This window comes from Falco peregrinus, chromosome 1 (assembly GCF_023634155.1).
Source record: "Falco peregrinus isolate bFalPer1 chromosome 1, bFalPer1.pri, whole genome shotgun sequence".
Taxonomy (NCBI): domain Eukaryota; kingdom Metazoa; phylum Chordata; class Aves; order Falconiformes; family Falconidae; genus Falco; species Falco peregrinus.
The window spans coordinates 58,280,110-58,294,329 of NC_073721.1; the positions used below are offsets into that span (position 1 = coordinate 58,280,110).

Below are 14,220 nucleotides of genomic sequence, written 5' to 3' on the forward strand. Positions count from 1 at the left end.
CCAGAATGTCACAATCTGCCTTACATCACAGCCCTGAAGGCTAGTGAGGAAACAGGCCACCTCCCTGTCTCCTTTCCAGCAGGGAATAGCACCCATGCTCAGCAAACCACAAGGGAAGTACTTCACCCAGGCGTCTCCTTCCAGGGAAGGATAATATAAGCTTTGTGAGCTTTGCCAACAGCACATTTAGGATGCGGAAAGCTCTGAGGCTGATTTGAAATTCATAAAGCATTCCTCATTAAAAAAAGAAAATAATTCTGCCTTCCTTCAGGACACACATTAAATCCAGTGTGAAATGGCATGAGTTGATATCACAAACAAGCAAACCGCTCTTACCTGTCACCAGAAACAGAGATCAGGTGTTTGCAGTCATTACTGAATTTCATCCCAGTTACAATCTCTGTGTGGAATAAAGCACAAGAAAGAAAAAAAAAAAAAAAGAAAAAAAAAAAGGAAAACCTTCCCTGAATTATTCCAACTGACAGAAGAGATCATTAGCCAAATAGCCTATCTGTGCTCAGATTTGAATCCTGATTAAAGCCAACGCCATTTAACAATGAATCTAGGCTTGATGTGGAAAGGGTATACCACAGCAAAATAAGCAGGAAGACTGAAGTCTCTTTTTGCCTATAATAGAATAGCCCATGCACGGTAGGAGCTGAGGGTGTATCTAATGAAACTTAATACATGCTGAAAGAACACAGACCACCTTTTAGGCTATTGGAGAAACTGCATAAACAAATACATGGCCTGACAGGCATGCGTGTGCTTGTATTTTACAATGCAAAATGCAGTCTGAAAAAAGTTGAAATTGCAATGAAATAAGCTATTACAACTTCATCCAACTATAACCTACTGCAAAATACCCACTGGGTAAACTCTGGTGGGGAGGAACCTTCAGAAAGCTTTGACTAGTATCAGACCCTACTATATAGTCATAGCAGAAAAAAATGCATTTCCAGAAGTTTACGTGCCTTACCTGAATGTCCATACATGGTTGCAACACACTCGCCAGAATAGAAATCAAATATGGAGAGATTCTTGTCAGAACAACTGGTTGCAATATAAAGACCAGAGGGATCTGTTTGCACCTGGTTTAGGAGGCAAGAGAAGTGCAAAGATCTGGTAAGAAAGTGCCTTCAGACTGCAAGAAAGTGGTCCAGGATACCCAAGACAGTCATAGTAGTTAACAGAATAAAAAGCAAGTAGCTCCCACAGGACTCAACTGAGTACCAGGTTATCCAGCATGCCTCGACAAATCTCCAACGTGACTAAACTACTAAAATTATCTGCAACCCAATCAAAGACTAAAGGCACTTAGATCAAATGCCTTCATGACTCTGGAGGCACCATCACCAAAGGACAGGCTTATACCTCTCTCTCCTACCTCCTTTTTAACCACTGGGGTCTTCCTTTCGTCTATCTTAAGATCAAAATAAAATAACACACGCACACACCCCAAAACACACCCTCCAAAAAAAAAAGAGAGCTGACAAAGGGAGATATTAAAAGACTCAAATCTCGAAGAGAGAAACTGAAAAAGAACTCAACACTGCTGAGAAATTGTCTTTGATAACAATGCTGTCAAATCTTCAGCATTTGCAACTCCCATTTTTGGGTTGGTTGGTTTTTTGTTGTTTTTTTTTCATATGTGCCCATTTGTGGCTTTATCTTGGATCAAACATAAACCCCCCTCTGAATCCCTTGCTAGGTCTATAGCAGCACTACACAGCAAATACAGCTGCTGTCACTAAATGTCCTGCTTTGTCCTTTGTAGAACTTCAAGGAACTGAGAGTGAAAGTGTCTGGGTTTTGAGGGAGATGTGTTATTTAAATAATGATAAATTTATTTGGCTATGTTTATTTTGTTGAAGTGTCTTTTGCTTCCAATGTCACTGAGTTCTACTTGTTAAATTGCAATGTATATTATGATCTCAGAAATCAGAAGATTTAAATCCCAGAGACAACCATAATCCCTTGGTTACATAATTGTCCTAAAAATGAGCAAAGCAACATTAAAAATAATTGAGACTCCCCACTTGAACCACACATGAAAAAACCCAAAACCATAAAACATATTAAAAACGAAAAATCCAGCTCACAGCAACATTTCATGGTTTGTGGTCTGCGAAAGATATAATCAAGCACCCAAGCTTACCAGTAATAAAGTGTACCATTTTCATTATTTTGACTTATAAAAAACTTTGTAGGAATTATGATGGCCAAAGAGAAAGAGAACTTACCTTCCTCTGTAAAACAGAAGAGGTGACACTGAACAAAGCTGTTTGCCTTCCTCTCTCTTTTTGCCCAGTTATTTACATCCATCAGTAACAGACTAGACTAAACTATTTCAGTTGGAAGGGACCTAAACCGATCATCTAGTCCAAGGGCCTGACCGGTTCAGGGCTGACCAGGCTGAAGCATGTTACTAAGGGCATTGTCCAAATGCCTCCTAAACGCTGACAGGCTTGGGGCATCGTCCGCCTCTCCAGGAGGCCTGTTCCAGGGCCTGACCACCCTCTCGGTAAAGAAGTGCTTCCTCATGGCCAGTCTAAACCTCCCCTGGCGCAGCTTTGATCCCTCCCCAGGCATCCTGTCCCTGGGTACCAGGGAGAGGAGCTCAGCACCTCCCTCTCCACGTCCCCTCCCCAGGAAGCTGCAGAGAGTAGTGGGGTCGTCCCTCAGCATCCTTCTCTCCAAACCAGACAAGCCCAGAGTGCGCAGCCGCTCCTCACAGGACATGCCTTCCAGCCCTTAATAATAATACTGCCAGCCTGTGCAGCTGAACAGAAATATTTGGTTTAAAAAGTAGAAAAATTATCAGTGAAAACAAATACAATGAAGAAGCTTGTTTGGCAACTTGAGAGATATTTTGGTTGTGTCAATTGGTCTTCCCCCTTTAAAGACAAGAATGCATTTCTTCCACATCCCAACGTGCTGGCATCACTCTTAATGCTGAATCTTGAAGACACCTGGTTCACCAGGGCAAGCCCGGACCGTGGCAGAAGCAGGCATGCTCCCCTCCCCCAGGGCCAGGATGCCCTCAGCAGGTGTGAAACATGAACAGAACCTCTCTAAGCAGTACCAGGCTTGGCCAGCACTCCAACACCCAAAGAGTACAGGCTCTTCAGGGCAGAAGCTACTTAATTTCATCAACTCAAACGGTTTCACATGTATTTGCCCTCTGAAAATCACAGATTTCTCAAACACTGATCAACAGGCAACTCCACCTTAAAGACTGTAACAAAAACAGTCAAAAAAGCCACAATGAGCTCTCTGGAGCAGAAAGGAAAGTATTAAAGTGAGTGGACTAAATCCTCTCCTGACTGATACTGTTTCAGTTCTACTAGCTTCTACAGCATGGGCCTGTGCCTCACTTCAGAAACAGGACAGGGAGGGAAGTCACGTGTCAGCTTCAGCATTGACTTTTTTCCTGTTTTAGCATGACGGAACCAAATACCTTATCAGCCCCGAAGGATGGAGGGAGGAGGAAGCAGCAGCAGGATAAGGGACAAAGTACCGAGCAAGAGGGGAAAAAAAAAAAATAATTAAAAAAAGTTATGTATTCAGATTTGTATTTCATTTTCTTAGCCCTGAGCTGCATTCAGAAGAGCTGGGGAAACAGGGAAACAGCCTACCTTGATGAGAGTGCCATCTTCACCTTGGGATCCCTTGTAAAGCTTCTTCTGCTTCCCACTGCTGATGTTGAAAACCCTGAGGGGTACAACATAGGACAACATTGTTCATTTTGCCCAGGTACTGCTCTGTGTCTCTTATCACCAGGGTCCCTTCCTCTTTCTGTCCCTCATTCCACGTGAGACACGGGGACGTGGCCAAGCCACAGGAAGTGGAGAAATGATCTCTATGAACTATAACCACCGACCATTTACATGGTTCAACAAACAGCCCTGACAGTAACGTAGAAGCCCAAGACTGGATGACATGTTATCAAGCAGATTAACTGAATTACAATTGAGGCTTAATTCTCAAGCTGATAATTGAAAACAAGTATAGCATCACGGCACCAAAGGAGAGATCAAATGGGAAGGAGAAAACCTTGCCATGCCTTGTAATGCCTAACAGTTACGTAGTGGGCACGGCTCTTAATATGCTTCAGTCAGTCCTCCCTGCTACAAAAATACCTGTGACTCCTTCATACCGAAGGAAAGGGTTAAGAGAGCAAAACCTTTTATTTACAGTAAAATACAAAACCAAATCACATTCAGCAGTGGTATTTACGTAGGACCAAAACTCTCACCCAGATATAACAGGAGACGACACACAACTACAGAGAGTCTCCTTTGCTTTGAAGGTAGAAGTAGACAGATTCAAGAAATGGATAGAAAGGAAGCAGAGAATGGATTCCACTTGTCCAAAGACAGTCACAACTAGCTCCATTTTAAGCTCCTACAGGACCTCACAGCTTCTCACTGGACGTATCTTTGAAAGCAAAAATTACCACAGCACAGCAGTTCTTGCCCCACACATCAATGAGGTGCCAAGGCAGGCACACTTGCTCTCCCAATAGAAAGGCTGAGCTCTGCAGAGCCACCCAGGGAGAAGCCCAGAGTCCCATGGGCACTTGCATGTATCCACAGCCTTTTATCAGCGAAGGGAAAGGCAGAGTTCAACCTCACAGTGTGAGGTGTGGCCTCAGATCTGTCTGAAAATGCTGTGTCAAAGAACTTAGAGGAACAATGATGGGGATGGGGCTGCCTTAGCCAACTCATTTATAACTGTAAAAATAATTTTAAGGCAAGAAGTAAACTAACCTGATGTTACGATCCTGGCATCCAATGGCTGCGTACTTCCAGCTGGGGTCTACATCCATGTCATACAGAGTGGTCTTCCTAACAATGTGATGTGTTCGGGTAAACTGAACCCCTTCTCCTGTCTAAGCAGTGGGTAAAGACTGTGTCAAAATCAAGTAGTTAACCCATTACCAAACACTTCTAAACACGGACGAGTCTTCTCACACAGGCAGCACAAACCAGCCCTTCCCACTAACCGGGTCTGCTGGGAGCCCCTGGGACTGGAGGCACAATGAATTCCTCCCTCCAGCCCACAGTCTTACACGACTCCTCACAACAGCCCTGGCAGCAAAAGCAAAGCAGATATCCTAACGGTTCTCTGCTTTGCATCTAGCTGCAAGAGGTCAGGATGGGAGCAGCCGCACGCTTCACAGAACTGGTTCTCTGAATGTAATCTCTTGCATTGAGTCAGTGGGAGACACTGAGGCTGAAACAGCAACAAGCTCAGACAAAACTGCTATCACTCTTTAAAGTGCTTCCTTTGTGGAGAGATTATTTTTTAAAAAGCACACAAAAAAGCTTTAATAAGCTTACCTTCTGCGCAGTACGGAAGTAGATGCTCTTGTCTGCCCCACAGCTTATCATTCGCACTTTGCCATCATTGGCTGGAACAAAAAAAGCAGGAGCCGATCAGAAGATAAACACAGACGCAAGGTGCAGGAAAAGTTTCATTTATACCACTGCTCATTTATTCCAGTCCTGATTAGCTAAGACTGACTCTTGCCTAAGCAGCAGGGTGCTGCAGTGAAACACCAGCCCCTTCTCTGGGACAGCATTTGTTAATGCTCCGAGTGCACAAGGCATTAGTGGAGAGGCTTTACAACAACAGATTAGGGTATAACTGTCTTCTCCCTCAACAGCATGCTCACGTGCTTATTCCCTACGTGCCACAGCACTCTGCAGCAGTGTGACAAGTTCACACTCCGTATGAGCTGAAAACGGGCAATAGGCACTTTCCAGTCCTCAGTCACATGTTTCTCGCTGCCCTTCCTTACTGCAGGGTCGAGCTTCCCCTCTCCCCTTAGCGTTCTTTTGTACCCAACACGCTCCTTCAGCAAAGCAACACCTGATACAGCCCCACATAATGAAAAGGGATCCAGTACCCCCGGAGCCCAGTTGAACAGCACCCACTTCGAGCACAACCACGCTTCGCTCCCAGAGCAGCACAAAGGCTTTGCTGGCGGGCCCCGAGTGCAGCTCCCTCCTAGGAGCTGGGCTGGCGGCGTTCCAGGCCAGGTCACCAACAGAGACACCTGCCAAGAGGAACTTTTGCTGGCCTTGGAGCTCCTTGAGAAGATAACTTGAAAAAGCCTCACAGTGGCTTCATAGAGCCTCTGCTATGAAGCTGCAGCCAGGTCTTTTCACTTGGGAGCTACTTTCAAGCTGAGGTTCTCATCCTTGAAGACCAACTTGAGCTACAGCACAGCAGCGCTGCAGCCACACCTGTGCCTGGCCACGTACCCCGCTGATCCAAATCCTGACCTTGACCCATGGACTCAGGTTCCCAACTTGAACCTGCCTCGCTGCCATGGGCTTGCCTGTCAGGCACCAAACTGTGGCTGACACTGCTCGCTGTCTCCAGACTGATCCTGACCTTGACTTGCTGACCTGCCTTACCACTGTGGGTTTGGCTGGTGATCAGGACTACCGGCTGGGTCTAGTTACTGTCACTGGCCTTGATCTGTCCCACCGCATCCACACACTGCGGGACTTCCCCATCACCAGTGATGCCACTACCTCTTTCTGCCCTCCTGCCACCCGCAGCTACTGGTTCCCCCTGCAGAGCGGCCAACTCCTGTTGCTCTCCAACAACAGCACAACACACTGCGCTGACGTCTGACCACCAGCAGTGACCGAGGGCCGGGGATGCAATGTGCTCCGTTATGTGAATGCAAAGTCTTACACCAGTTTGCAATGACAAATTTATTTGTGACTAGTTAATCCCAAAACATTTTTTATGGGTTTGGGGACTTGTTTTGGAGGATGACTGTTCCACAGTTCTCCTCACCAAGAACAGCGTATAGCCATCTGACATCAGCTAAAGGGACTAAATCATTACAGAAAACAGCTTCCCAAAGACATGTTGAGGGCTTCAATCAGGAGAGGTTTTTTGAGTGGGGAAGAAGGAAAGGAGAAAAAAGCAAAAGGGAAAAGGCGGTGAGTATCGCCAAATACCACCTTCTGTTAAGACTGCAGCTACAGAAGATGACAAAAAAGCAGCTGCAGCTTCAGCCTGGCGTATCCCGGCATTTAAGCAGTTAAAATTACTTGACAGGCACAGTGGGGAAAGAGCAGTGCTCAAATCCAGCTTTGGAGGGAGGCCATGATTCTCTACCTGCAAACTTCACAGCAGTGATAGAAGAAGAATGTTCATCCAGGGTCTGCTGCAGGCTGTAGTCCTTTCCAGCATCCAGAACATGAATCAATCTATCCCGACTGGCTGAGGCTAAGAGCTTTAAGCCTGGCAGGAAGTTAAAAAGAGTGCAAGACCATTACTAAAAAGTCATCTGCTCTTCAGTCACTATTTTAAAACAGATTCTCAAGTCATCCCAGGGACAAAAACATTATACTGCAGCTAACTACATGAATGGACAGAAAGGAACACCCCTGGATTTCGCACTATAATAACAGAAGTAGTTTCAATCTCAACCTCTAATATTCCAAGGAAAAGTATGAGAAAGAAGCCTTTTTTGAAGGCTGGCTCTACTGGTCCAATGCTACAAGCCTGCTCTGAAATGCCGGAGCAGCTCACCACAAAGTATTGACATACAAAGGCTGGACATTCTGACTTGTTCAACACTACATTCATAAGCAAAAGGGAAGAAGCTCCACTGCATTCACCTGTGTCAGGTTTGGAGTACTCCAGACATAGGATCTCAGAGTCATGGGCTTCCACCTTCAGCATTTCCCTCAGAGACTGCAATTCATATATCCTAAGACACAACACTGATTTCAGTACGTTTATTAATAATTAGCAAGGCCTGGTTTTGATTCTCACGCCTGCCCAGCCCGCAGTCTGCACCAGAAGCTCTATGGGATTACCTGAGAGTGCCTATCCTGTCCCCTGAGGCCAGGTGCTCCCCGCTGGGACTGACACAGACAGTGCGTATTCCCACCTTTGTATCCATCACTTGTGCATCAGCTTTGTCTGCGCTTCCTGCTGAGTTGTAATCAGTGTCCAGAAGTACCTGAGTGTTGTCATCTACATAGATGATTTTCATCAAGTCCTGGGAATACAATACACGCACAAATACTAACCAGCTACAAAATATTGAAGTGAGCATCTGCCTTAGAAACTGGGCTCCTGGCCAACACATACATTTCACTGGCAGTAATGCTGTAATTGATGGGCTCTTTTAGCTAGGATCAAGCACTCAGCCCCTTCATACTGTAGGATGAAAGTTTCACAACTGTGTCTCATGATCATCCTTTGCAAAAGATTTCCCTTCAAGCTAGACACTAACAGCATCTCCCGCACAACAGACAAGCTCTGGTACTAGTGATTACAAAGTAGTAGGGGACACAGCAGGGATCAGATAGACTTCGAGGGATCATCCAAGTCAGCCCATGCCTCTCAAGCAGGGGCAGAAAAAGCAGGAGGCTTTTTTCCACATAGCAGATTGCTGAGAAGGGGCAGGTCAGGGCTGCTGTGCCCATGGATCTTCCAACACAACTGAGAATGGAAGAAAACATCTCTAAGGAACCACTGTTCAGTGTACACTCTTACATACATGAAGAGAGTGTAAGAAGTTTCTCATTCAGTTCTCCCAAACCTCTGCCTCATTTAATACACTTTTTCCAAACAAAACTTAAAGTGCTTACACATTACAGAGATGGAGAAAGAGCAACAGCTTTCCTGGACAATATGAACCATTTTGGAAGACACTAAGCTTGGCAAATCCTTGGGCCGTTTATGGAAAAAGCAGTAGTTCCCAGGACCATTTCAGACAAACTGTCTTTCCACCTGATACTCCTTTCATATTTCTTCAGGTTCATACCAGACTTGTGCTCTGTTTACAGAGAAGCTTGTGTTGACTTAAGAGATCCAAAGAAGTTTGGGCCTTAACTTGGGAATACCTGTGCATGAGGAAGAGCAGGGGCAAGGAGGTGATCAAAACTGAGGATCTTACATTGCTGAGGATGTTGCGGTGCAGGGCTGTGCCATGAATGTTGGAGCTTTCAGTGTTCCACAGACGAATGGTGTTGTCAGAGGAGCAGGTGATGAAGGAACCAGGGGGAAGGCACGACTGATTGTTGTCCTTCACCTCCGGATACATCTAAGGGCAGGTAAAATCAACCCCTGAGTAAGGCTGCCTGGCACCTGGCTTCCTAGACACTGCTAGCAAGTTTCAAAACAGAATGAGATAAAAGGACTGTCCTCTCTGCTGTGTAAAGGCAGGAGCCAGCCCATTCTCCTAATGAAAACCTGTTTGCAGACCAGAGCTTCATATCCACTTCAAACAAATGCTCACTGTGCTTCCCTGAATGCATAACATCCCCTTAAGTAGTGCGCAACAAGTCAGCACCCTTTGTTTCTAATAGTTCAAAGAGCACCTCAAAGACCACGCAACAACCTTGCACTGTTTTCAACTTTCATCTCTACTGTTGATATATAATCCAGAAGAAACGGGTGATGTGTAATTAACAAATAATTACAAGAAGAGTCCTCAACCTCTTCCCACTTTCTTTCCACTTCCCCCTTTCCTGACCACTGTTGGACATATTTCAACTTATTAACAATTACACTGTTTCCTATACAACCTTTGCATCCCTCCGAGGGAAAGTCAACTAGTCAGACTGGAAGATGACAGCCATTTGAGAGGCTAATTCCAGATGTCCTGGTAAACAGGTTAAGAAGGATCCAAGTTGAAATCTTACCACTTGTTTTATTCCTTTGACTGTGGAGCACTTGCTCACCACAGACCTAAACCAATCTTTTGGGAGCCCCTACATTCAGCTTTGCCCAGTTCTGCTCCTCTTCCCACCTCTCACCCTTTAATGGTAAGACATTTTGTTCCCAGCAACACACTGCATCTAACACACTTCGTCAGCCACTGCAAGTGCAGCCAGAGAACTGTTCCCAGCTCCAACCCAAGCCCCGCAGCAACCACACTAACCACAGGAGGAAGCCTGAGTCAATTCTTTCTCTCTGCAGTAAGTGTTTGCATTCAAGTTTAGCAGCTCTTCGGATGACTTCCTCAGCTGCAACTCACAATCCAACACTTGTCTGCAGACAACATACCTCAATGTTCCACACGCAGGAAGAGTGGTACAAAGCGGAGTACACCTTGCCTACTTTCTTCGGGTCTTTGACATCCCACACATACAGGCTGTGGTCATTGTATACACAGGAAAGCCACTGGTTGGTGGCGTCAAATGTCAAGGCAATCGTGTCTGGATACTTTGCATCAGCCACACCAGAGAAAAGACGACTGCACAAAGAGAGAACAACAGCCCAGTTAACTTGTGCTCTCTTGGGGTCAGAGCAAGGAGGTAAAGCATGAGAGCTCAGATTCCCTACAGGGCACTAGCTCTGTGGCATGTATCAGTAGAGAGAGTCACTGGCTGGGAAGACTCATCTCTTGAACAACCAGAGTCCCAAAAGAAGCCTGAAAGTCCCATGGCAAACGTCATTCTCTTTGCTATTCAGCTCAAGGGTTCACCACAGGCAGGTGGCAGGCTTTCCCTGAAGAACAACCAGATGGGACACTTGATCATCCCTGGAGATCATCACCATTTACCCCTGCATAACCAGGTAGCAAAATCCAAGTCAATCTCAAAACAAAGGGGAGCGGGAGGATCATCTTTTGGTGGGTACTGTATTTCGTTTACCGATTGCAGGAAGGGCAGTCCTGCAGCACCAGCACAAGGGACAAAGGAACAATCCATTTCAGCGGCCACTTCTCTGGCATGACTCCCTTCCACCCCTGCCCCACACAGGCCAGCTTGATGCTGCTCCCAAGATGGGCAACTGCGGATGGGCACAGTCCTTGCTAGACAGGCAAGCTCTCTGATGCAAACTTAAAAGCAGAGGAATTCTGCAGAACAAGGGAACACCTCTTTCCCCAGGTCAGACCATGATCACGCCATGCAAACCCTGTATCTCCTCTCCAGGGAAGAAGTAAGTCTCTGTTAAGTCCTCCTGCCATGCATGTAAAGGAGCTGCTCTCTTGACCTGAGGTGAACACAGTTATGCCACAATGCTGTAATGATATCGATAAGGCAATTATAGCTAGAACACCAGGGTGTTGAAAGCAGGTAATTTAGAAGGACTGATGGAGGTGCAGGGGTAAGGGCCAAAGTGGACATAGCACACCAGACAATGGGAGCCCTGCTTCTGCAAGTGCAAAGCTTTGAGGGCTAGAAGAATGCAGGCCAGGTCCTATCAAAAAATCAAGTCGTCATTGATATAGTTGTAGGCAGTTCACTGCAGGCAAGTGGCATCCCACAGAGAGCTTCTGGCATGCATGGGAGTATGAATCGTCCTGTATTCTCAAGCTTCTTTGGAAGCAATTAAAAGAAAATTGTTAAGATTGTAATCAGCACTAGAAATGCATGTTTAAGAATCACATGAATATTTCTGCTTGACTGATGCGTGACAGCAGCAGGGAGTATTTTTAAGAGGTCCATACACAAAACTGCTTGACTTCAGCACTACCAGAAACCAGTAATGTTTTAAATCAAGAGAGTTCCTCTTCCAGCTCCCCTCTTCTGGAGAAGAACTACACAGTGCACTGTTTGAACCTTTACCTCAAATTCCCAAGAAGAGTTTAGAGAAAACCTGTTGAGATACAAGGGGAAAAGAAAGACAAACAACCAAACCCCCAAAGGAGTATGTATCTGTAGATGTGGGCACTCCATATATGCAGTGGAATGATGGCTGATGGATTCACACACCTTTGGATTTCTTTCCCCACTAGTGACAGAAGTGAAAGAGAGCAACGGAAGACGACTGGGAAAGGCTCCAATCAGGACTGGCAAACAGCCACACAGGAAGGGTTCTCGCTAGCATAAGCCTCCACAAGCTAGCAGATAGAACTGTACAGAAATCACATCACCCACCTCAGGTGGTGAGAAATAGAGGGCCAAGGCAGAAGATACTGAAACAAGGTAGGAAATCAAGACAAGAAGGCACAAGATTGAGGGAGAGGAAAAACTACAGACAATAGCAGATTTAGGTCTGTAAAAGATTGCAAGGGAGACTTCGAAGAAATGCCCTGTGGGAGCCTGGGCATCTCTTAGCAATGTCATTATAGTGGTACGGAGGAGAGTCTTCAACCCTTACCAGTGATAAGCAAAGGATGTGCCAGGGTACAGGGATGACTGAAGTGTGCCACAGCATCCTGTGCCCTCTGCCCGCTTGCTCGTAGCAACTAACGACAAAAGCCCCCAGACCTGAGCAAGCCCAGGGAGATGAGGGGCGAGACGTGCTGTGCAGTGCAGCCACCAGCTCTGGGCTGTAGCCCAGCTGCACAAGGCAAGGCTGCGGCCACGCAGCTCTGCAACAGGCTGCCAGTGTAAATCCATGGGAAGAGCACACTCCAGATGACAAAGGTCCAAGGATGAGTTCTAAACCCCACAAGCCTGCCTTGCTCCCTTCCACCCTCTCCACGGTACCTGGCCTCGGTGACACTCGCGATGTCTGTCCCCAGGAAGTGCGGCTTTGGCAGCGTGGTGACAAAGTGAAGGTTCAGAGGGTTAAAAATCCGCACGGTGCCGTCAGCACAGCCACAGAAGACGTAGTCCTGATTCACAGAGATGCAGTTTGCCACAGTGGTCTGAGGAGGACACAGCAGACAAGAAGGCGAATAAGCAATGCGCTCTCGCTTCAAAGGTCACCGGACACACAACAGGGAGAACAGCAAACTGACAGACAAAGGAGTCATGATCAGAAGAGCTGAAGTGAAGTCGAGCCCTGGGAGTAAGAAAAAGTTTAAAAATCCATTTTTCCTTTCCGAGGAACTTCCCAGCCAAGGTCCACTGCAGATTCCAAGTGGTTAAGGAAAAAGCCCACCTCCTCTGCCACCCACTGTGGTAGGACGTCAGCAGAGCTACATATTTGCTCCAGCTGAGCCTTACTCAAAGATGCAAAAATGTTTTTTTGTTCCTCTGTGACATTCAACACCACTGGCAGGCAAGCAGCACCTCACCCTCCACTAGCATGCCAATACATTACCTCTCACAAGGCGATAAGGAAAAAAAATAAATGGATTTTCTTCCCCTCCCATTGGGATCTGTACAAATGGCAGAAAATGGTACAAAATGGAGTGTGGTGATAAGGAGATGAGTTCAATGCAAAACTTTTTTCCAACTTACTGTGAAGCTGTCTGTATTCTGAGCGAGAGTAAAAGGCAGATATTAGGGATGAAAGGAAAGGAAAGAAAAGAAGAGGCATTTCACTTGAGTGAAAGCATGGAAAGATTTTTTTACCTTGATTTTAATACGCTGAATCCTTTCAAGTGGGCACCTTACATTCAATTGAAAGGAAAATAAACATGATCAAATTCCAACTATGGGCCAAGCTGGTGGTTTAGAATAGCCAAACCAGCCTTGGGAACCTGTGTTTGAGATGCATAAGCCAAATATGACACTGCAGAGTGGGCAGAAATCAGAATCCTTCTAAAACCCCTATTTGTCCAGGCCAATCCAGGAGGGACAACGCGGGGGTTGCCAAAGCTGCATGAGGACATTGCTTTGCCAGAAGAGCAGTAGCTGTAACAGTGAGGCTTGAGAATGAAAGAGCCTCAGCGATTAATACAACCCCTCTGCCAAGAAGCAATGCTATTTTTACCTGTCCTTCCAGGTTAAATCACAGAGTGGCAGAGGCCCAATGATTTTCACTGCTGGCGTCCAGCTTGCGCTCCAAAACCCTTATTATTTGTTGCTCCTGCTCTGCTTCAACAGGCACAAATACTGCAGGACAGGAGAACGTAACACTCACCCTCAGCTCCACCCACTTGTCTAGCAGCCTTTTTTCATTGAATTCACAGAGCAGGCCTGAGGATGTGATACAGAAGGTGCTGTCAGCTTTTTTGCCCCTTCCACAAGCCACGTCCGCAAAGAAGTTGTTCCTCAGTTCTCCAAGCAATCCCGAGCGACCTAGCAAGGGGACTGTGGCATTGACCTACCAACAAAAAACAGTTTGTTAGAGTAAGGCACTCCAGGCAGACAGACATTTTTTAGGACATCAAGCCTTGAGTGCTGAAGCACCTCAAAGAAAGAGAACTGCAAACAGCCTACAAGGAGAGGCAGGGACATGTTTTACTTGCTGCAGACCCACTGGCTGCATAGTGTACTGGGACCATCAGTATTAGCACGTGAGTAGAACAGAACACTATCAATGCCACCGAAACTGTGCATCCAAACGTATGACCCAGAGAGAGCAGATCAATCACTGGAAGAACAACCT

At 46.2% G+C, this 14,220-nt stretch overlaps 1 protein-coding gene across 5 annotated transcripts in view; it reads right to left on the bottom strand.

Moving 5' to 3' along the window:
* Positions 1-14,220, bottom strand: part of MAPKBP1 (mitogen-activated protein kinase binding protein 1) — a 103,888-nt gene that overhangs the window by 27,480 nt on the left and 62,188 nt on the right. For 4 of the 5 annotated variants that reach the window (XM_055805202.1, XM_055805196.1, XM_055805223.1 and 1 more), the window contains exons 8-20: positions 13,753-13,935; positions 13,128-13,145; positions 12,429-12,589; positions 10,054-10,243; positions 8,942-9,088; positions 7,854-8,038; positions 7,653-7,744; positions 7,147-7,272; positions 5,346-5,416; positions 4,773-4,894; positions 3,639-3,714; positions 980-1,091; positions 337-400 (exon numbers count right to left, since the gene is read on the bottom strand). In XM_055805202.1, coding sequence (XP_055661177.1) covers positions 337-400; positions 980-1,091; positions 3,639-3,714; positions 4,773-4,894; positions 5,346-5,416; positions 7,147-7,272; positions 7,653-7,744; positions 7,854-8,038; positions 8,942-9,088; positions 10,054-10,243; positions 12,429-12,589; positions 13,128-13,145; positions 13,753-13,935 — 1,547 coding nt within the window. The remainder of the gene's footprint in view (positions 1-336; positions 401-979; positions 1,092-3,638; positions 3,715-4,772; positions 4,895-5,345; positions 5,417-7,146; positions 7,273-7,652; positions 7,745-7,853; positions 8,039-8,941; positions 9,089-10,053; positions 10,244-12,428; positions 12,590-13,127; positions 13,146-13,752; positions 13,936-14,220) is intronic. The other variant, XM_055805208.1, reaches the window with a different exon arrangement.